The sequence below is a fragment of the Alosa alosa genome, chromosome 4 (genome assembly GCF_017589495.1).
Source record: "Alosa alosa isolate M-15738 ecotype Scorff River chromosome 4, AALO_Geno_1.1, whole genome shotgun sequence".
NCBI lineage: Eukaryota > Metazoa > Chordata > Actinopteri > Clupeiformes > Clupeidae > Alosa > Alosa alosa.
The window spans coordinates 12,962,050-12,984,490 of record NC_063192.1 but is presented as its reverse complement, the minus strand read 5'-3'; the positions used below and the strand labels follow the sequence as shown (position 1 = coordinate 12,984,490).

Below are 22,441 nucleotides of genomic sequence, written 5' to 3'. Positions count from 1 at the left end.
TGATCACATTGTAATAACAAAGCAACGTCAAAAGAGTCATGAAATGTTATGATGGTGACCTCAGGGCCTGTGTAATGCCAACGTGTTTTTGTGACTGTGTGCACCAGTTGGCTATACGACGGGTCCCAAATGAGCAAAGTGACTTCTCACTGGAAAGATCAAATGAGAGCTGAGATAAGATAGATAGGCTACCATAGCCTACTTAAAGGTGCCATGTGTAATGTCTGCCAAAAAATCAATTCATACTCCACATTCCATAAAAGATGGGGCAGTATACCTCCAGAAAGTGAGTTTGTCTACCCTAGAGTAACAACCGAGACACGTGTATTGCAGTTTGGCTGGCGGTTATGTTACCCGATACTGCCTCCCATGGCCGAAACTGGTATGACACTTGTCGGGCTGTGGCTAGTAATTTAGCATGCTAATTCAGGTTGATATCTCTTCAGCACTATACCTTGTCATTTTTTAATGACATCATCGCCCTTATTTCCTCTCATTCTTTTGATGCGTGTAGCTCATTTTTTGGATATTTGTACCTCAATTCTTACACATGGCACCTTTAACTCATGTTTAAATACTATCACATGCAGGAATAGTGGTAGATTTGGTAGGCTATTCTGAATTGTAACCTACCCATCGACCCCTGGAAATATGCGCAGTTTTGCGCACGTATCCATGTAGTCCTTATTATTGTGATAAAGTTACAAAGTGAGTTCTATGCTAACGTTTAATCGATATCACCAGCATCCACAGGGCGACTGTGAATAATATGTGAAGGCCAAGGCAATAAACGTTAAATATACCAAAAATGTAAATATATTTCTAGACCATAGTGAACATTACACTACATTTCCGAATTGCGTTGGGTTAACTTTTGTGAAGTAAGTTTCCGTAGCAAGCGCATCCTCCCAAGATGTCATGCGCTGTGCGCACTCCGCAGCACCGGCAATGAAACATAGGATGTGGATATGAGATGATGTTGGTGAAGCTGTATCCAGACAAGCACGATGCAGCTAAACCAAAACAAAAGATAAGGCTGGCAACGGTAACATGGAGATCGAATTTGGACTTTGATTGCAGCGGCGAAGGTTTACAAGGTGTCACGCGCACGGGTTGTAGCGAAACTTGTTTTAGCCTCTATCCTAAATTGCGTGTCCGTCCGGTCTCGAGCATCCCTCTTACGTCAGTACTGTCCAGTAAGCGCTCTAGTGTTTTTAAGTGCACGTATATAATAGTAGGTTTCAAAGGCGAGTTCCGTTTTGTAAAATATAAGTCGTTGTATCTGGATACTTCTTACCAATAAGGTAAATCTCTTTCAGTTATTTGTCTGTTTTACAAAATTGATTATTGTCTGCCAAGGTCATAGCAGTTCTGCAGTTCTGTTGAGAAGGATTAAAAAGCTCCACCTACAAATTTGATGATGGAATGTGTGTGTGTGTGTGTGTGTGTGTGTGTGTGTGTTGTGTTCACTCTTATCCCTGTCAGCAGGCTTATTTTGTGTGTGTGTGGGAGGGTGGGGGTGGTGGTGGGCAGGCAGGCTCTTTCCCTCCAACTGACCACTGCCGCTGCACCAGTGTCCTGGTTGTGCTGAGTGTTGTATGCAGGCAGTAGTAGCTGACTCGAGTTGGGACGTTGTTTCTTCAGCTGTGCCCTGAGTGTCCTTGAACTGTGCATCATCATGTCAGCTCAGCAGTCAGTCAGACTGCGTCTCTTTTCCCTCAATTGCTGGTAAGTGTGGTAGTTTTGGTTTTAATGCGTATATGTTGTTGTTTGTCACTCCATCTTTCTCGCTCTGTTTCTGTCTGTCCCTCTCTCTCTTCCTCCTGTCTCTTTCTTCCTCTTGTTGTCTATGTGTGTGTATGTGAGTGTGTTCCTTTGTTTTGAACGGTCATTTTAACTGTTGATATAACCGATTATTTGAAATATTTACATTCACTTATAGTGTGGTTTAATGTTTGTGCACAACAATGTATCTGCATGTTAAATGAGGCATTGAATGTCGTGTCCTAAACCTTTTGACGGGGAGGGATAGGACTTTATTATTTTCCTGATATAGCCTAGATAAAAACAGGAAGATGTAACTACATGTTTTGAGCTGAGAGCAAAACTGTGCCGCTTTAGTCAGCACTCCCTCGTCACATGATGTGAGGTCTGGGCCTCCCAGTGTGCTGATGGCTGCATTGTCAGCGCTGTGTTCTAGAACTCCGGGGAAGAGGTCAAACAATTAAACCTGGAAAACAGTGGTCTCATCCATGACAAAGCCTTAACGATGTTGTGTCATACGTGTAATGCTCTGTACTGTCAAGGCTATCAGCATTTGTTTTGACAGATAACAGATTTCGACTGTCATTGTGTTTCTCTCTGTTTATTTATTTGTTTGTTTGTATTGTGTGTGTGTGTGTGTGTGTGTGTGTGCGATGTGTGTGTGTGTGTGTGTGTGTGTGTGTGTGTGTGTGTGTGTGTGTGTGTGTGTGTAGTATTTGTGTGCATGTTCAGTACAGTGTCTGTGTAGTTTGCTGAACTAGATGTTATATTCATCCTCAGTTTGCTAAAATGTTAATAGAAGTGCCTCTAATGCCTCTAATTCAGAAGACCTTTGTTTGGATCACGGCCCCTTCTATGGCATCATAAAGTTATAATAAATAACTGGGTTCAAATTTTCAAACCTAGATTGCTGTATGTTGGATCCCATTCAAATAACCAAAACTCCTAGATATTATCCAGCCCTAAATGTAAAGTTACTGCATTTACTCGTTTGTCTCAACAGATGGTGCCTGGATTTGTGTGTGTGTGTGTGTGTGTGTGTGTGTGTGTGTGTGTGTGTGTGTGTGTGTGTGTGTGTGTGTGTGAATGATTCTATGTATGATTCTCTCTCCCTCTCTCTCTCTCCTGTCCTCTCTATCTCTACGTATGTATGTGATGTATGTATGTATAAAGAGTGTATAAAGAGTGTTTTCACACTCACACAAGCACACTCGTTTCATCCTCAGGGGAATCCGCTACCTCAGTCGTCATTGTTCTCAGCGCTACCAGATGATTGCAGAGCTGCTGGACAGAGAGCAGCATGACATTGCACTGTTACAGGAGGTAGAGCATGTCAGATCAGCACATCCCATAATGAAGTATACCCTGCAGTGTCCATTCCTCTAAAGAGTTGTCAATTAGACACAGCTAACTGCGACATTAGTGGTCTTTCACTTTGACAGCATCTGTTTGGACTGTCATGCTACAGATAAGATTTACCATGTAACCAATGAAACTATTGTCTGGTCATTGTCACCATGTCCCATGTGTGCATGTTTACCTACTAATTTCATCTTAATTTGACCTTTTTTGAAGGTGTGGAGTGAGAAAGACTACCTCTACTTAAAAAGAACGCTGGCTACCTCTCATCCTTTCACCCACTACTTCAGAAGGTATACTTTTGTTCATATAGTGTATTTTCAAACATTATCTATTCACGTGACGTCATGTTGTGTACATTGATAAGGGATAATTGATAACTGTGTGTGTGTGTGTGGGGGGGGTGGGGTGGGGGTTGTCTGAAGTCCATTAGTTATGAAAACCTGAGGTGAACTTTGAGATGTGAGGTGCTGGCCCAGGCGCTCTCAAACTTCTTGAACTCTGTGGAGAGATTAATTCAGGGTAGTCAGACGTGACCTACTTCACAACGACTGTGTGAATGGAATGGAATTTATAAGTACAACCTATAGTCTGAACTCAAAAGAAAACGGATCTTAAATCCTTACGGATCTTAAATCCACACACACACACACACACACACACACACACACACACACACACACACACACACACACACACAGTGTTGCTTGGTATTTACAGGCACAATAACATTGTCACTAAATACAAAACTTCAACTTTGTGTGTATGTCATGTTTCAAAATGTATATATTTTATATATAATATTATATATTAATGTATACTGTAGTTATATCTTAGTAATACTGAAATCATGTATATACTAATATGAAATAATACAAATATTTATATACTAATATGAAAATATACTAATATTTCATATTTCAATTCCATTGCTTGTTACAAGCGGATTCAGTTTTTCCTCAGCCACACTATATTTGAAATAAACAATACTTGAGTTATTTCGATAGAGATGGACTTTCCTTTGACCTACTAACACAGAGTATTATATTTAGCTCAAGCTCACAGAAACTTCTTAAAAGCAGACATACATTTTGTTTTTTTGTTTTCCTAATAGTGCTTTGGCATTGCCACATACTTTCATTTTGTTTATTTATTTACAGTGGAGTCATTGGCAGTGGACTGGCAGTGTTTTCAAAGCACAGGATTCAGGATGCCCTGCTCTACCAATATTCTCTTAACGGCTATCCATACATGGTGAGTGCACAGTGAGGGAGGCTGCTCAATATGGACACGAATATGCTCATTTAGTGGTGAGACAGTGACCTGTGATTTACACAAATTCCAAAAGTTCCTAAACTGTTGATGATATTCTTACAACTCTGCAGCAGGCCCTGAGCCTGATGACTGAACCCAGGGAAAGACCGAAGCACACAGATAGCTTTTTCAGACTTTAATGGTTCAAACAACTAAAGTTTCGATGCACAGCTTCTTCCTCAGAGTCAACCGTTCATAAAGTCGTATGTCTCTGTCATCTGTTCCTCAGATTCACCATGGTGACTGGTTTGGAGGCAAAGCAGTGGGCCTGGTTATTCTGAATGTCTGTGGAATGAGAGCGCACATCTATGTCACACATGTGAGTTACTGGATAGGTTTTCTCCTGCTATCACTCTAGTTGTTATGATACAGCAAAAGTCTAGTTAACAAAGTTAATTTCCTGTCAACACTGTTTCCTCTATGTGATTAGTTTGGGAGAGGCTGTTGCTGCCCTAATGTTCAACCATACACTGTGTGGTTCATGTATTGCAGTTGCATGCTGAGTACTGTAGGATGAACGACTCCTACCTTCCCCATAGGACAGTGCAGGCTTGGGAGCTGCTCAACTTTATCCGGTAATACATCTATGTAGTAAAAATGTCCAGCACATACAGTAACATATTAGGGTACTATCAATGATTTTTTATGGTAATATATGAATTATGCTGACTAAATTTGCAGGTGAAAAAGTTCAATATTGTCTATGCAGTAGTCAATAATGCAATGCCAGTATTAAGAGTGACTTAAATAGTAAGAAGACAAACATTCAATGGTGTCAATATGTAATTGATGTTTCAGATTACAACTTTACTGTGTGGTTAAACCTTGTCTCTCTCTCTCTCTCTCTCTCTCTCTCTCTCTCTCTGTGTGTGTGTATCTGTGTGCGTGCGTGTTTGTGTGTATGTGTCCACTCTCTCTAGACATACATCTGCTGATGCTGACTTGGTGATTTTGGGGGGAGACTTGAACATGCACCCTCAGGACTTGGGCATGCGTCTCCTCAGGACTCATTCTGGACTCAGGGACTGCTACACGGAGACTGACACCTTTGATGTAAGTTCCTCTGCATCATAAAATTAATTTAATGTCATCAATGCTGAATATATTGTAATTTTGAATGTGGCACAGTATAGCAACTATAGACCACTTAGATGTATATGTGGTTGGCTCAAAACTTGTATGTGCTTTACATAAAAGTTTATACACAATTGGACTACTTGGTGTGCTATGAGTACATGTCATTTTTTATCTTGACATGTCATTTCAAAATGTGATAATTAAACTTCTTCATCTGAATCATGATCATTATTATTTCTTCCAGGGTTGTGAAGATGGCATTACACTTATCGCTGATAACACCTTTACAAAAAAGAAAGATTTGCTTCCTTTTGAGAAAGGGATCCGCATCGACTACATTCTAATGAAGGTGGTGGCCTGTGAGGAATCAAATAATCAAATAATAAATATCTTAACCTTACGCATTGTTAGCTGGTTAGCTGCATTGCATCAATAATGTTTGGTTTTGCTGTGTATGTTACTATTGAGTATATTTTCTTTATGGTTTGCTTGCCAGGGCTCAAACAGTGTCTGTGTGAAATGTGAGTCCATGTCAACCACCAAGGGTTCAGTCCCAGACAAGCCTTTCCCTTACTCTGACCACGAGTCCCTGACCTCCCAGCTACTCGTCCAGCACACTGAGGGGATGGACAGAACCAGGGAGAGGCACACCGACTCCTCAAACACAGGTAGCCTACTTTATATGGCCTTCATGAATCATTTATTAATCATGTCCATAACATACAGTATGACGTTATCTGTTTTGTGAAGTGCAGGCATTTTACATATCAGGCACCAGCCGCACAAAGACACACACGCGCGCACACACACACACACAGATGCACAAAAACACACACACACACACACACACACACACACACACACACACACACACTGACATGTCCTCTCTCTGCTCTCCAGGTGCTCCTGTGCGCGAGCTGGTGGAGGTGGTGAGCGAGGCGCGCGGTGTTGTCAAGGAGGGCTTCCGCCAGACGGAGCGGCTGCAGCTGATGGCCATGTGCCTGCTGGCCGTGGGTCTGGCCTTCCTGCTGCTGCCCGCCACCACGCTGCCCTGGCTCTCGCACCACAGCCATTGCGTGGTGTCCTACTCCCTGCTGGGCCTGCTGGGCGCGCTGGGCCTGGCCATGGTGGCTGCCGGCGCTCTGCTCTACGTCCTCTTCACCGCCCAGCTCAAGGCCCTGCGTGGGACGGAGGCCAGTATGAAGCTGGCCAGCGCCAACCTCCAGGAGAGGGACAGAGGCTGTCTGACGGACGAGGGCGGTGACGAGGACGAGGCGGGGATGCTGCCGTCGACGCCGCCGCATCCGCCACGCGGAGATGCAAGACCCCAGCAGCCCACTCCACTGGATTGTGAGGAGTAACCGAACCTCATTCTCCTCTGGATCCTATGGAAGTGGTGTGGGCTTAGGCCCTGCAATGGAGAGGCTTTCACCTTCGCATGAGGGTGACGAAAATGAAGAGAGACAGATCAAGGGTGGCACCATACACTCCACTAGCTTTATGGAATGTGTCCTCTCTCAGCCCCTTGCTTGTGCAAATGACTCCCTTTGACTCCACTGAAGTCTGTAATATACTGAAAGACAGTGACTAACACTCTTTTCTCACAAGTGTAAAATTAAACCAGTGTTACTTCCTTTAGATAGACTGTAGTGTCAAGTGAATAGTGACATTTCCATTGCATTACGTTGCAACTATAATGAGCGTGCTTTTTTGCCATTACACATCTTTTTTGTAGAAAATAATAATAAAAAAAATATATTTAATTATTGCTGTCGATGGAGGGGGTGGGGGTGTAATTTTGTTACTTGTGTGCAATTCTACAGAACGTCCACTAGATGGCACCTTTTCACACAATGTGGCCCTGTGTGACCTTCCTCTGGTTGTATCCATTTGATACATGTCCAGCCATAGTTCTTATCAAATATTCAATGTAATTTCATTGTTCCTTATGCATTGCACGAAACCACTTTTCTTGACCCGCTTGTCAGAGTAGTTTAAATTGTATCACATGACAGCATTCACATCGGGACTTGATTCCAATTATCTGTTGCTCCATCATCCAGGCAATACATGGAAATAGCATTTTTTACAATCCCAACTACCCTTATCCTAGCTTACACAACAGAAAGAGATAAGGGTTTAAGTTTTGAGTGGGATCTCTTAATATTTCCTCATCCTGTAATATATTTGGTGTAGGCTGTCTGAAATAAAGTGTTACTTAAAACTTGACTCTGTGATCAACACAATGTGATCTTAGTAAAAAAAAAAAAGATAGGCTAATGTTTTACTGGTCTTGTGAATGCATTTTAAAGCCATGGCACCGTAATTAGCTATTATGATACAGTGGCCTTGCAGAAAAGTCCAGGCTTATACAATAGGCCAAAATTAGAAAAAGGGAAACCTATTTTTCTTCTTCTAGGAAAAAATAGGCTAACAGAAAAGTGCAGTTCACTAATCCGGGCAGTGTTTTATAGTGGCCTGAATAAAAAAGTTTGCCAACTCAAGAAAAAGTACAAGTAGGCTAAAGCTAGAGTAAGCAAGACTACAGCTTGAAGACCTATATCACTAAATGTCTGTTCATGAATGTTAGGCCTATATAAATGCCGTGGGAGAGGAATGTGTGCTGGGTTGTGCGGTATATCTGTAGATTGCTACAGTAAAATATGAATATCAGCCGTTTTATAATTATGAACCAATTTACAACCATTTGTCAGTTTGTCTTATGGACCTTATCCTCAAGTCTCAAGTCCAACATTGACCCAACTAGCCCAGACTTGGTCTTCATATTTGCAGATATTTTTTTCGCTAATGCAAACATATTTTCATGAGCTACGTTTTTTAGTGACTTCAATCATCACTGCGGGTCAGATCCAACTGCATGTGAGTTTATGCTTATATCGGTAATGCGGGGCGCTGTGTCGCGGGTGGCTGCAGTGTCCGTGCCAAGTTCGGGTTGGGTGCCAGCGGGGACCTCGGTTCAACATGTGGGAACTTATTCATCTCCTGGTCTTCGTTGCCCTATATAGCCTCATGTGTATATATATATATATATATGTGTGTGTGTGTGTGTGTGTGTATTATTATTATTATTAGTTATAGCATGATAACGATATGATGTTACCATAGGGAAGTTCCTACTGTACAATCTCAGAAGGGGCCACACCTACCTAACCTCAGGTCGGGCGTGGTAGAGGTGTGGTGCACACATAGCTACAGGCATTACAGGCATACAGGCGTGGCGTAGTCTCTATCTCCTCAAGAAAAGTCAGTCGACAGTTTGTAGAATATAGGGCGTTCATTCGGTAGCGACCAGGATAATTTCGCTGAAAAAATGACGGTTGAGCCGTTGCGTTCGGCGATGTCTATGGGAAATAGCGAGGATACATCCCTCGCCCTGCCATCAGATAACAATTTACGCACAGGACAGCAACGTGTACTGGATCAAGTTCACACTATAAAGAGGAGCAAGTCGAAACAACTTAAAAATGGATCACTCTCACCCACGAGTAAGTTCATTCAGAAATATTGTACAAGCCTCAATATTATTTGTTTCTCCAATAATGACGAATAGCCCACACAATATAAAGACTGACTGCTGTGTCGGTGAGGTGCATGTTGCGATGTTTCCCTTACTTTAGCGTGGCGAAAACCACTTCACTCCAGTGCTTCAGTGTGCAGCTTGTTATGCCTTCCAATTTCGTAATATGAAGGGCCAACATCTTTGTAGTTATGCCCTGTCCCTAGCACCAAACGCATTTTTCAATTTTGGAAGTGTGTGCCTTAGACATGTATTTTTAACATAAATGTTGCCATTTGATTCATTGTAGGCCTACCGGAGTTAGCCTTTTTAGCTAATTTACATCCGCAGACAGATCCCAAATCCTCCATCAGTATGATGCACATTATAACACACACACACACACACAGCTACTAGAAAATGTGGGTGACAGACAATAGGCCTAATTGTACAGAGATTCTACAGACTTAATGGTTGTTTCGTTTGCCTGTCCCCAACAGGTATTTCATTTAAAAATGTTGAAAAGCATTCATAAATATCTTGGCAGCTTCTATGGAGAGAGAGGATCTGATTAGTTTAAAATAACACATTGTATTTAATTGTTGTAGTTATGTTCTTATTTATTATTATTATTATTATTATTATTATTACAATTTGAATTTAATATGACACCAAGATATTTAAATTCAGTGCTCAATGAATTCACCCTTAATGAGAATATGTGCATGTGGTGTCTGCGTCTTTGTTTGTGCGAACATCGCTTTTGTCTTGCTAATATTTGAGCTTAAACAGGATTGATCAAGCCATTCAGTCACACCTTCCATAGATTTAGGTAATTTCAAGTTGCTAGCTGAGCTGTTTTTGCCTGTGTGTATAAGACCATGTAAGCTGCATACAGTTGTACCTCTACTCCATGATAGTGCTGTGGAAGGTCATGAACAATACGGGCCTAGCAAAGATCCTTGGCGTACACCCCTTGTTTACGTCATGTAACTGGAGGGGATCGTATTTCACACGGCATCCTATTTGATAAGTATGATGACATCCATGTCGGTGTTTTTGATGAGAAGTTAAAATTTGATAGTTTAGTTTAGAGATCAAGACATCATGATTTACTGTATTTGCCAAATCTACAGTGCCAACAACTCCTCCCTTCTCCAGCCACAATCTTATTTGTTCTATGAGATGCAGGTAGATAGTTTTTTTGTTGGCCATATTTGTTACTTGTACGTTTATAAGTGACATGATAGTCACACTTGGATAATTATGCTGATATGCAATTTTCAAAAAATGTTTCAGCAATTTTAGATGATAGTGAATATTATTTTGGAATGCCTATTAGGCCTATATTATTATGACCGCAGCGCTAGCGAAGGTTTAGTTAGAGTTTTTTTTCTTCCGGATTTTTTAATTAATTTTTTTCCTTCAGTGAATTTCTGTCAATGATTCCCGGGACACTGAAAGACCGGGCTGCACGAAACTTCCGCATAAAGCCCCACAAGGATGAAACGGAACCATTGTTTTTCGTTTTGATCCGAAGAAGGGTAGCCCGGACACAATTTTTCTCTGAATATCTCGAGAACTGTAAGGCCTTTTTCGCATGTTGGTCTCAAGGGGCCATGTCGACCCATCCCATATCCACTTGTTTGAGGTACAGCGCCGCCCACTTAAAAATGAAAAAGCAGCTATCTTTGGCTGATACTTTGCCACACTTTGCCAAGTTTTGTGTAATTCAGTTCATTGGGGGCCATATCAGTTACACACACACACACACACACACACACACACACACACACACACACACACACACACACATAAACACACCCACACGCACACACACATACAGGCACACGCACACGCACACATACACACACCCCATTATCCCCCACACACAAACTCACAAGCCATCCCACACACACACATAGAAGCACTAATAAACACTAAACACAACACAAATCACACACTATGCACACACTCATTCAAATACACAAAAGTAGGGGATGGAGTAGGAGATGGAAACAAATTGACAAGCGTGATTTATTTTTGCGGAGAGAATGTGTAGGACTGGGCAGCGGTCATATTTTGTGCCGCTCAGCGGTAGATCTAGTTTGTCATTGGGTATCTTCCTGGAAAACCAGGAAAGACTATGTACTTCCCAAAATGATCCACATCTTTATCCACATCCACTGCTGTACATTTAAATATTCTCCCTAGAATTAGAACTAAATAAGATTCATGCATTATCATACTGGATATGTAACCATCCCACCTCTTTGTAACATATAGCTCAGGTGGCTTTAAACACCATGTTCTTTTTTCTACACCTAACTAACTTATTAATTTATCATGTGAACAAACCTTACTGTTCTGTACTGACCCTAGGCAGATGGGTTAGGCCCTTGAGTTGTGGATCTGCTTGAGGTTTCTTCCTACATGTATCTCCAATTCTAGGGAGTTTTTCTTCGCCCCTGTTACTCATGGGCCTTCTCTGATTGTTTAACACTGTGTAAAGCGCCATGAGACATATGCAATGTTTTGGCGCTTTACTGTATATGTAAATGATATTCAATTGGAAAAAAATGGAATTACTAAGGCTATTTTAGATTTATTTGAACTGTAATAGGTCTACATCATCAAATTCATTGCATTTCTGTAATACCTCATATTCATCATTCTTAAAAAGATACAAACAATTATAGAATAGTGTGGTAGTAATATTGCTTTGATATATGCACAAGAGCTTTCTCTGCCAGTCTAAGCCTCTCTTTCTCACACCCTCCGTTTTTGCTCCACATTTCCTCATCCAGGTCCAGTGACACACATATCAGAATCAGAGCCTATATCCTTCAGGTTCTCACCTTCAGGAACCATAAATGGCAGTGTCTTTGGAAGGAGCAAATCAGTTACTGTGGGCAGCCGCAATAGAACGGTAATGACAGACAGTGCCTCTTTGAATACGTTGACCCCAGCTGTGTGGTGTGGCAAGGGCAGTATAACTGCAAGGCAGACATAAGCACAGATGTGGTTATCTGCACAGACTGTCTTTTTTCTGTTAGTTTGTTGTTAAAGGTTGTATCAGCGATAGCGGGGATACATCACTTCTGTTGATGTTCAAACAAAACAGAGAGCTAGCTCGCTACTCCCTCCCCCTCCCTCCCGTGCAATTACAGTAAAACCCTCCTAAGCGCGCATCTTGTCATTTATTGGTTGAAACACTTTATTTTGCCTTTGAGAGGGTTGCCAACCCTTGTTGGTAGCAATTGATTTTGTGTACAGATCTCGGAGCCTAGGCTGCCTACAGTGACACATTTTTTTGACGGCTTGCTTAAGGGGCAGACAGCTAGCGGATCATTAGGAAAGATTAGATGAATGTGATAATTTATGTTTGAGCCTTTTTTGAGCCTGAAATCGCTGATACAACCTTTAATATTATATTTATATGTTTTTGAAGTTGTTTTGGACGAAAGTGTGGCAAATCTCATTCCTGACATTATAAGTATCACAATTATAAGTAGTAGAGGAAAAGGTTTTCTTTTTAATTGAATAACTCAAAACTAAACTCAAGAAGTGTTAAGGCGCTTGCAGCTTGCTGTCATGTGTTTGTCTGAACTGACTGTTATTATAAGGCAGTGGTTTTTTTTTTTATTTTAGAAAGCTTCTTTTCTCTTTCTTTCTCTGGATTGGTAAGGGAGGTTTAACTCATGTGTTAAGAGTGTCAATACTTCATTAACATCCAGGCTAGCTCACTAGTTCTGTAGTTCTCTTTGAGTTGTTTTGGAAATTTTATATTTAATAGAATTAATAGAACTAAGTAGAATTGGTATTTAATAAAATTGGTGCATTTTTGCCTTAACCTGTCTGAAGGCAACCATGACAACCATGGCACACTTGTCTACATTATTTGATAGACACACACAGTCATATATCATGAATATATTACAGTAATAAATCAAGATGCTATCATAACAGCTTTTGGTGCTTGAATGTTTTGCCATATTGGCTGGCAGGTTTGCATCTTGTGGTTCAGAGACACTTATGTGGTTCAGAATCCTTTCATGCAATCTAGCATTAATTTGTGTCTTGAATTTCACCCCAGTGCATGAGAGAAAGTTGGAATTAATGACTAACGTGGTCATAGATTGATACCATTTGATAGATTGTCGCAGTCTCATCAAGAAAGTGCATTGTGCAGTTTCACAGTTTTAATTTCATTTATTTGATTACATATACACACGTGGAACAGTTGCGATAATATGCGAGATGTCGTAATGTTTGAGGTGTCTAGGTTGTGTTGTTTTGATAGAGTAAAGATAAATCAAATACCAATACCCAAGTATTACAGTTCCAATTACTTGGAAAACAAAATGTAAAAAGAATGATTTATGAAAAAACATTGTGGATATACCAAACTCTTAATATATTTTTTGTTTCAACTTGTTTCTATCCACGGGATATCCCTCAGTTGTTGCTTTTGTAATTCATAATTGTATAACAGAGCTAGAGAGTCATTCAGTTTGTTATACTTGTGTTACGGTATGTTATGTTATGGGCTTACTGATCCTTAGTGAGAATTGTATTCAGTCAGTGAGTTCTCACAGCGTTACTCCAGTGTTACTTTGATATCTCAAAAGTGGTTAAGGAGTGTTTCAGTCTGTGCTTCATTCTAGTTTTTCAGTGAGTAACAACAACAGCTTAGTTAATATCAAGATATCTCACCCCTGCTGACTCCTTAAGGCCATCCAGCAGAAGAGCCGCACCCTCTCTGCAAAGTCCAGGAAATCCAGCTCCAGCCAATGGGAGCAACACATCCAGTCCTCCAACTGGCCCCAATCTCCCCTGCAGACTGCAAGCAATGGTATCATGCCCAGCGTCAGTGACCCGACACTGGCCCCCACCAACCTCATGAAGCGGGCCACCGGGCAGGCCTCCACTAGGCAGGCACGGCCCAGTGCCACTGTTCACTCCATGGTCAACGAGACGACCACCAACAAGGTGATCACCACCAGCACCGTACAGCGCCACTCTGCTGTGCAGACGCCATCGAGCCCAGGCAAGGTGGAGACCAAGATATCAGTCATGGCCAAAACTAAAACTGAGTGAGTGCTGATAACGTGCCGTCAAGCTTTCATGCCATTTCACAAGGACAGTGACAAGACACTGTTGTCGTTATTTAGTCACACCATGTTCTCAACTGGCTCACACGTCTAATCCCATTTTGAAAGAGTTTCCTTTTGTGGTCTTCTGGGCAGGGTGGACCCTCTCACCACTGTGCCTGACATTACAATGAAAGAGGCGGTGGAGTATCTCTCAAAAGAAGAGGGGAATTATCAGATATGGGGAGCATCCTTCATCCAGCATAGCACCTTTACGGATGACAAGTCCAAGCACGAGGTATGGCTGGGCAGACATTAGACGCTCTGGAGTTGCATGGGCGTTTCTGTTTGCTTACTCTTGTTTGCTCATGTCATATAGTGTTTGTTACTGATAGTAAATTGCCTGGTACACTGGCCGCACAAGATTCATGTGTGCAATCAGCTTCTTTTACCTGTTTTGTTTTAATGTGCGGAAGTGTAACTTTTCAAGTGTTTAATTTTTTAGATGTTCTGCTGCCTGTCTGCATACATATAGACCACAGACATATGGACCACATACATACATAAAGACTGCATACATGTAAAAGACAACATGCATACATGTAAGACCATAGACCTACACTGACCCGCAGGCCCCTAATGACCTGCAGACCTGATGATTAAAAAAAAGAGATGCACTGAGGCATTATAAAAATATATATAACATTTCTGTGATACATAAGGTACCATATTGATGACACAAGCAATTATATTAAGAGTGTTCATGATTTCAAGTCACTGTCCATTTAATATTCTGATAGCCTGGGGAAAGAAGCTGTCCTTAAGACGTGTTGTGTGTGAGGTAATGCTCCGGTAGCGTTTACCAGAGGGGAGTAATGAAAACACTACGAGTTGCTCGCATGTGATAAGTTACAGCCACCTGCACACACTGTTCAGAATGCTTGTTGTAAACTGCTTTGAATTAGTCGATTACCAATGCAGCTTGCTATTTAGAAACCTGAAATATGTTACTGGTGATAATATATCAAAGGATATTAATTTAAAATGTTATTATGAAAGTGCCAATTTTAGTAGGCGATGAAACTAGGGCTGCAATAATTATTCAATTAATTAGTCATTTCAATTTCATTATTAATTTCATAAACATGAATATTTTCAGCATATTCAGCTACATAAACTTGAAAATGTTCAGCTTTTTTCAACATACTACTCTATGGCAACACTAAATATCTTTGGTGTGTGGACAAAAAAGACATTTGAGGACATAATTTACATTTATTCATTTAGCAAGCTCTTTTATCCAATTGTCAATTACAGTACACTGCAGGACCATTGCCCCAAGAGCAACTTGGGGTTAAGTGCCTTGCTCAAGGGCACAACAGTGGAAGTCGGGAATGGAACCCACCACAACTTTTTCGGGCTACTGCACGCTAGCCCAGCTCTTTAGCCACTACACTACCACCACCCCTTAACCCTTAAAGGAGTAGGTTTTTGAACGTTCTAAGTTCTGCAACAATTGAAGGTTCTAAAATTCTATGTTGAATTCAATGAACCCAGATATTCTTTAGAACGTTCATTTCTCAACATTCACGTCACACCAGTGTGACGGTACTCCTTTAAGGGTTAATAATCACGGGCTTTGGGAAATAGTGATCAACTTTTGATAGATATGACCTAACTGATCTAACGTGATTGCTGTTAAGCAAATGTTTTGCTTGCATGTCTCTGTGTGTGTGTGTGTGCGTGTGTGTGTGTGTGTATGTATATATTATATCAGGTCCTGCAGCTTGGAGGGATACCTCCTCTGGTGGCTCTGCTGCGGCACTCCAACTCTCAGGTGAAGCAGACTGTGGCCGCTGCACTGAGGAACCTGGTGTTCAAGAACAGCAACAACAAGCTGGAAGTGGTCCGCTGCGAAGGCATTGAAGAGGCTCTGACCCTACTCAAGGAGACAAACTCTGCCTTCACTCAGAAACAGCTAACAGGTGTGGAGCGTTTTCAGTCATTTACTGGTTTAAGTCTGTGGCCATGCGAAAAAAAAACATTTGTGACTTGTAAATCCAAAGACCGGCATATCAAAATGTAACTTTTTAAACCAAAAACAATTAATTTACATTTTTTTTTGGTTAGTTACTGCAAAACAGAGAACAGATACACCACAAAGTGCATAGTTTATTATAAATGGAAAATTATTCATTATTCATTTATGATATTAATGCTAAAAGCTAGATACTAAATGTGTCGATAATAATGATGGTGGTGAGCTATACATGATCTCTAGAAATGGCCTCCCCTAAAATGATTGCAGCTTCAGGCTCTAGATTATATCATAGGAATGATATAATCAGCCAGATTGGTTAGGTTAATATATATGCTCTCTCGGTTGCCCAGGCCTTCTGTGGAACCTGTCATCAGCAGACGCGCTGAAGCCCACTCTCATCAAATCAGCACTCCCGGTTCTGACAGAGACCATTGTGGTGCCCTACACGTGCTGGTCAGAAACCAGCGCCAGTAACTATGGCGACCCAGAGGTGTTCCACAGTGCCACCGGCTGCATGCGGTAAGGGCGGCGAACACACCTTTCGCTGAGTCTGAATCATGTCACTGATAAAAGGCTATACTGCACTGATACTCGAGAATCTGTCACACTGCCTTGGATACTGTCTATGTGGTGTATACAAAAGCCCTGGAGGGAGAATGTTTTACATTAAAGAAATAAGTATCAAAATCAGTCATTAAAAGATGCCACAGGATGCAAGACATTTCTGACATGTCTGCCATTATGAAATGATAGAAAGTGCTTACCAAAGCGGTGGAGGTTCATAACTTTCTTCATCATTCATTTTCAGAAATTAGTTCAGAATGTAACACCTAAAACAGGGAATGATCCTTGTGCATAGAAAGCAGCTTCTTCCTCACTCATTTATGGTTATTCACTATTCCTACTCTGAACTTATACCATAGACATACATTGATTTAGGCTATATTGTTTATTCAGTAGAAACCACAGTGAAATGTCACGGGAGGTTTTCTAAGAAAAAAAGTGTGATTTTACTGCCTCAATGACTAATTGTTACATTCCTAACTAACATTCCTGACTAAGTGTTGAACATTCCCCCCCTGCCCCCCAGGCAGCAAACAATGAGGAGAACAGTATCAAAATTTAACAGAGCAGGGCATGTTTACACTTGGTTCTACAATGCATGTTTGGTGATCTGATCTCAAATGGATGCTAAATACAAGTATAAAGGAACCCCCCCAGATGCATTGTGATCCAGTCCCTAAAAACACCTATTGAGGTGCTTTGGGATGCATTTGGCCTCCTACATCTTGTAAAATAAACTCTTATGTGTCTTGATGCGTCCCCAACAATGAGAGTCCTAATGTCATGAAGGCAGTGAGGAAGTCTTAACCCAAGTGATCAGCAAGTGGCTATACACCTGTATAAGCGGTTTATATAATGGTTTCGGCTGTCCACCTGTCAGAACATCATCCAAAAACCAAGTGTGACCACGCCCACAGAGAGTCAGCTTCAGAGAAAAAGTAATGACACAGAATGTTGTTATATCTGCAATATCCATGATAACAATCATGTGTGGTGACTAAGCCGGGGTTTAATCTTCTCAACAGCAACTTGAGTTGTGCCAGTAAGAGGGAGAGGCAGGCAATACGGGACTGCAACGGACTTATCGACGCCCTCGTCTCATATGTGCAGTCCTGTGTGACTATAGACAATGCAGATGAAATGGTAATTCGCTGGCATAAACTGCTATGTAATAAAAACTTGAAAATGTTTAAACTAGCATCATATCACCGTTTCTCGTAAAATCAAAAGTGTACACCTGTGAAGTTATATTGCTTGCTGACTGGTGCTCATTGCCATAATGTTTTGTCCTTACAGTCGGTGGAGAATTGCGTGTGCATTCTGCACAATTTGACATACCAGCTAGAGACAGAGGCCCCAGAACAGTTCACTAAGTACAACGGATTCTCTGAAACGAGAGCCGATGCCAACAAAAAGTCAACAACTATGGGTTGCTTCAGTCCTAAAAGCAAAAAGATACAGGTAACATACAGTTAGATCTTTATTGCCCATTTGTCTGCCTGTAGGCATTATTCTACAAATAAATTTGAAGTACCGGTACTGGCTATTTGTGGATTATGAAAGAATAAATTATCTCATTTGTCTCAATCTCAGCTGTCAGCCTTTATTGTATACTGTCAAAATGTAGAGAATATCTGCATTAGACACTAATATCATTTTATGATAAAGGCAACATAGGTTGTCATATTCTTCACATAAATGGTGAATACTCTTGATCAGTTTTATTTGTTAGTTACAGTATATTATTATATTTGTTTAGTTATATGTATTTGTCAGTCATATTAGCCCCATTTACACTCACAAGTGTATTCTAACTGTACTGATCCATCTTGACAGAACACCTTTAACTTTCCATGGATGGAGGAGGAGAGTGACCCAAAAGGTCTGAGTTTGCTCCACCACTCCAAGACCATCCAGATGTATCTGTCCCTGTTGGGCTCCAGTCAGAAAGAGGCTACACTGGAGGCCGCCTGTGGTGCACTGCAAAACCTCACCGCCAACAATAGCCCTGTAAGGCTTGCTGGAGAGGAAATAAATCCAAGTGTTATAAATCGCCCTGCTTGTTTCTATTCAGACTTTGCTGGTCACACCCTGTGCTTGTGACAATAGGTTAAATGTGACCTGGAGGCTACCAGAAAGAGCTTGTCCTTGATTTGTGAACTAATAATAATGATAATGATAATACTCCCAGGCGTTGCTAACTAGAATAGTGTGTTATTTTTTAACCGAGGCATCATGGTTTCTAAAACCTGAAAATGGCCAGTGAACCTTGTAGTTAGTTTTTGTTCCCATGAAGTTACACTCCAAGTGAGAAGCAGACATGAGTCAGTTTACACAGCCTACGTGTCTGACGTGACTTTCACGTATGCCCTAAAAATACAACTGTGCAAAAATGTGCTCTTGTCTCCTTTTAACGGGAACAATATTCACGTAAAATGTTGAAATGAATCAAATTGTTGCTTTGATTCCTAATGGAATCCAGATGGACGTCTGAAAAATGGTGTATCTGAAAAAAAATGGTCATCTGGTGTGAATTAAATTGATGAATGCTTCAATCACTGTGATTTGACTTTTTAAATGTATTCAAACTGTTATGAATATGTTGAAGTTTGAATAACAACAGTAGTTATGGATTTGTTCAGGTGTCCAGCCTCATGAGTCAAACCATTGTACAGAAGCTGAACGGCTTGCCGATGGTCTCCCCTTCCCTCCAGTCCCCTAACCTCAGCCTGCAGAAGACCGCCATGTCCCTGACTGGCAACCTCAGCAGAACCACATCGCTACAGAGCAGTATGGGTAAAGGCAGCTAATTCAAATCAGTCAATTGTCTATCAATACATGCATGTTAGTTGCTATGTGTGAGTATAGTTATATAAATCTCAACATGTTTGTCTTGGTGTGTGGCTGTACGTGTGTGTGTGTGTGTGTGCGTGTGTGTGTGTGTGTGTATGTGTATTCAGTGCGGCATATCCTTCCCCAGCTCGCCGTGCTCCTGTCAGCTGGCCCTAAAGAAATGGGCAACTGTGACGACACAGTGGCGACTGCGTGCAACACCGTGCGCACACTTCTGATGTCCGAGCCTGATGTGGGCAAGAAGGTGGTGACCAGTACCATGGTGGAATCTCTCAGTGAGCTGAGTGAGAACAGGTAAGACCACTGAACTAAACCTGAAGAGTCTTTTCATCTGTGTAGTGACCAAGCTGATCTCCATCTCTCCATGCTGATGTTTGTTGTTGTTGTTGTTTTACATGTTTGTTGTGAAATGTGGCCTCCCAGACAGACACTCACAGATAGAAGGTGTTGATAAAAGGGCAGTATAAGTATATAAGTATATATACTCTTTTGATCCCTCTTTTGAAATTTGGTCTCTGCATTTATCCCAATCCGTGAATTAGTGAAACACACTCATGGTATGGATAATTGCCGTCTATGGGGACTATGGGAAATGGGGAATTCGGTAAAGGTTGTTCTCTAAGTCTACTCCCATTAAGATGCTAGGACTGGAAACACTCTTCAGTGGTGAATAGGGCCAGACCCTATTCACAAGGTGAATGAGTATTGGTGAAACCAGACTAGTCTAACGCTCCATCATAGACTTGATTACTGGAAGAATTTAACAAAGTTCCATAAAATCTTTTTTTCTTTTTTAAAGTATATTTTTTTGGCCTTTTATGCCTTTAATTTACAGGACAGTAGAGAATGACAGGAAGCGAGTGGGAGAGAAAGTCAGGGTGGGATCCGGAAAGGACCACAGGGCGGGAATCAAACCCGGGTCGCCGGCGTACGGTGCAGGTGCCCCAGCCAGCCGCGCCACGGCTGGGGCCAAAGTTCCATAAATTCTTTACAAGTGCATGAAAGTCTGGATATTTGAAAAAGCCATTTGTTTGTTCTTGGGTTTGAATAATTCCAGCGTCTGGAAAAATCCTCTCGATCCGCTAGCTATCTACTGAGTACACTGTAAATAAACACCTGGTCTTCTTCCATGAAGAGGAAACAAACAGGGGGCAGCCTGTCCCCTAGATAATAAAAAAAAAAACACTGTGTGGAGGGGTAAGCTACCTCTCTGGTGTGTTTTGTTTGGTCTTTGGTTCAAATATAATCCACCTGAGAGAAAAAAAAAAAAATTGGGGGCCAAGCAGCGAAGCTGCGAGGACCTCATTGTGTTTCTACGTTTTCCTATTATTATTATTATATGCAATGGGAGTCTATGGCAGCCCATAGAACCGTATGGTAAAAAGTTGGGAAATTTGGCACACTGATTGGGGACGGTCCCATGATTCATGTCACCAAGTTTCATGTCGGCAACTCGACCCTCTAGCGCCACCAACAGGCTCATATCTCAGCAACCCTTGCATGTATCAAAACCAAACTTGGTACATTGACTCATGACCCCATCAGGAGGACCCTCAAGAACCTGGTGACCTTTGACCTCTAGGGGGCGCTGTAATTCACAAACATGCCTTTTGGCCTGTAGCTGCTGCTGTGCTTAGAATTAAATTGTACTAGTGGTGTCTGGTAATACTGTGAAAGGTCCTTAGGTCAACTGAGGGCAACTTGTCACATCAATATAATTTATTCGCCGCCATATTTGATTTTGATCAAAAACACCAACAATTTCAAGACAGGTCACAAATTTCATCTGATCTTCACCAAAATTGGGCACAGACCATCTTCAGACCATGCCTTGTCACTTCATTTATTTCTGTAACAATTGATAGAAGCGTTCGCCCGTCACATCCAATCGAAATTTGTGGCAAAGCCACCAAACAGGAAGTGAGCTCATATCTCAGCAATCGTTGCATGTATCAAAACCAAACTTGGTACATGGACTCATGACCCCATCAGGTGAATGCCGAAGAAATTTTGTGACCTTTGACCTCTAGGGTCACTGCAATTAAAAAATGCATTTTGCCTTGTAACTTTGGACGCTAGACGTGAAACTTGCTTTGACAGTTTATGGATCTGCCTGATTGCAGCATTGAGCTAACAGCATTTCGTTGCCATGGTTACTCTGGCCTATCTGCTTGGCCCCCTCATTGCTGCTTGCAGCCATATTTGAATTTGAGTTTGAAAAGGCATGGCGTACAGTACATGTTATAATGATTTAAAATGGAATCCCTTAAATGTATCAATGTAACTGTCTTCTGAAAAAAAACACTTAAATAGTAACTGTATTCAAATACTTAAATTCTCCTTATTCATATTTTGTATTTTAAATACGTAATCTGTCAAAAACTCCAGGCACACTCAGGCGAGAGAAAATACTGCAGGTTTATTCACAGGGCAAATTCCTAATCTAAATTACTGGCAACAGCACATTCCAGTAAGAAAGTTCTCTAGGGGAAGGCCCTTCTTATACATGTTAGTTACATTGTTGTAATACAAATCACATGGGTCCTTCTTACTTGAACATACAATGGTCTTTTCTAAAACTCCTCATACATGCAGAAATACAACAATACATGAATACTTCTCAGACATAGCATGTGATTCTCACGCCAAGCCACGTGGCTACAAGGAAGAAAGATAATAGGTCAATACAATACATATTTATCCTTCAGCATTTTGTTTTCATAGTATGCTCCCTCACAGGATATTCCTAATATTACTGCCTCAGGCAGAATACCCCTAACTCGTGAAAAAAGGGGTTGCATGACCTTTATTACAAAGTTGATGCATAGAATCGAATTCGACAGAAAAGCATACACATAA

General features: G+C 41.2%; 2 protein-coding genes and 1 long non-coding RNA gene across 4 annotated transcripts in view; 2 read left to right on the top strand and 1 right to left on the bottom strand.

Annotated features, from left to right (window-relative positions):
- Positions 1 to 500: 500 nt before the first annotated feature.
- smpd2a (sphingomyelin phosphodiesterase 2a) lies at positions 501 to 7,743 on the top strand. 2 transcript variants are annotated; one of them, XM_048241145.1, is made up of 11 exons: positions 501 to 1,304; positions 1,575 to 1,728; positions 2,991 to 3,087; positions 3,340 to 3,416; positions 4,284 to 4,377; positions 4,667 to 4,756; positions 4,930 to 5,012; positions 5,358 to 5,490; positions 5,759 to 5,863; positions 6,011 to 6,182; positions 6,415 to 7,743. In XM_048241145.1, the coding sequence occupies exons 2-11, from the start codon at positions 1,679 to 1,681 to the stop codon at positions 6,873 to 6,875; spliced, it is 1,362 nt and encodes a 453-aa protein (XP_048097102.1). In that variant the 5' UTR covers positions 501 to 1,304; positions 1,575 to 1,678; the 3' UTR covers positions 6,876 to 7,743. The 2 variants fall into 2 exon arrangements, with proteins under 2 accessions (XP_048097102.1, XP_048097101.1); XM_048241144.1 differs by having other exon boundaries at positions 1,489 to 1,728.
- LOC125293288 lies at positions 4,561 to 13,858 on the bottom strand. Its single transcript, XR_007193349.1, has 3 exons — positions 13,748 to 13,858; positions 4,966 to 5,021; positions 4,561 to 4,722 (listed from the first exon to the last, which is right to left on the bottom strand). It is a non-coding gene; the product is annotated as an uncharacterized LOC125293288 (long non-coding RNA).
- Positions 8,626 to 22,441, top strand: part of LOC125293286 (plakophilin-1) — a gene marked incomplete in the record, with an annotated part of 16,019 nt that continues 2,203 nt past the window's right edge. The window contains 11 exon segments of the mRNA XM_048241143.1: positions 8,626 to 9,020; positions 11,839 to 11,960; positions 13,766 to 14,127; positions 14,281 to 14,422; positions 15,902 to 16,109; positions 16,516 to 16,684; positions 17,755 to 17,872; positions 18,026 to 18,190; positions 18,566 to 18,739; positions 19,372 to 19,525; positions 19,690 to 19,876. Coding sequence (XP_048097100.1) covers positions 8,846 to 9,020; positions 11,839 to 11,960; positions 13,766 to 14,127; positions 14,281 to 14,422; positions 15,902 to 16,109; positions 16,516 to 16,684; positions 17,755 to 17,872; positions 18,026 to 18,190; positions 18,566 to 18,739; positions 19,372 to 19,525; positions 19,690 to 19,876 — 1,976 coding nt within the window.

Coding starts and splice junctions, on each gene's coding strand:
- smpd2a (XM_048241145.1), top strand. CDS start 1,679: ATGTCAGCTCAGCAGTCAGTCAGACTGCGTCTCTTTTCCCTCAATTGC. Junction 3,088..3,339: donor ACATTGCACTGTTACAGGAG/GTAGAGCATGTC, acceptor CCTTTTTTGAAG/GTGTGGAGTGAGAAAGACTA. Junction 6,183..6,414: donor CACCGACTCCTCAAACACAG/GTAGCCTACTTT, acceptor TCTGCTCTCCAG/GTGCTCCTGTGCGCGAGCTG.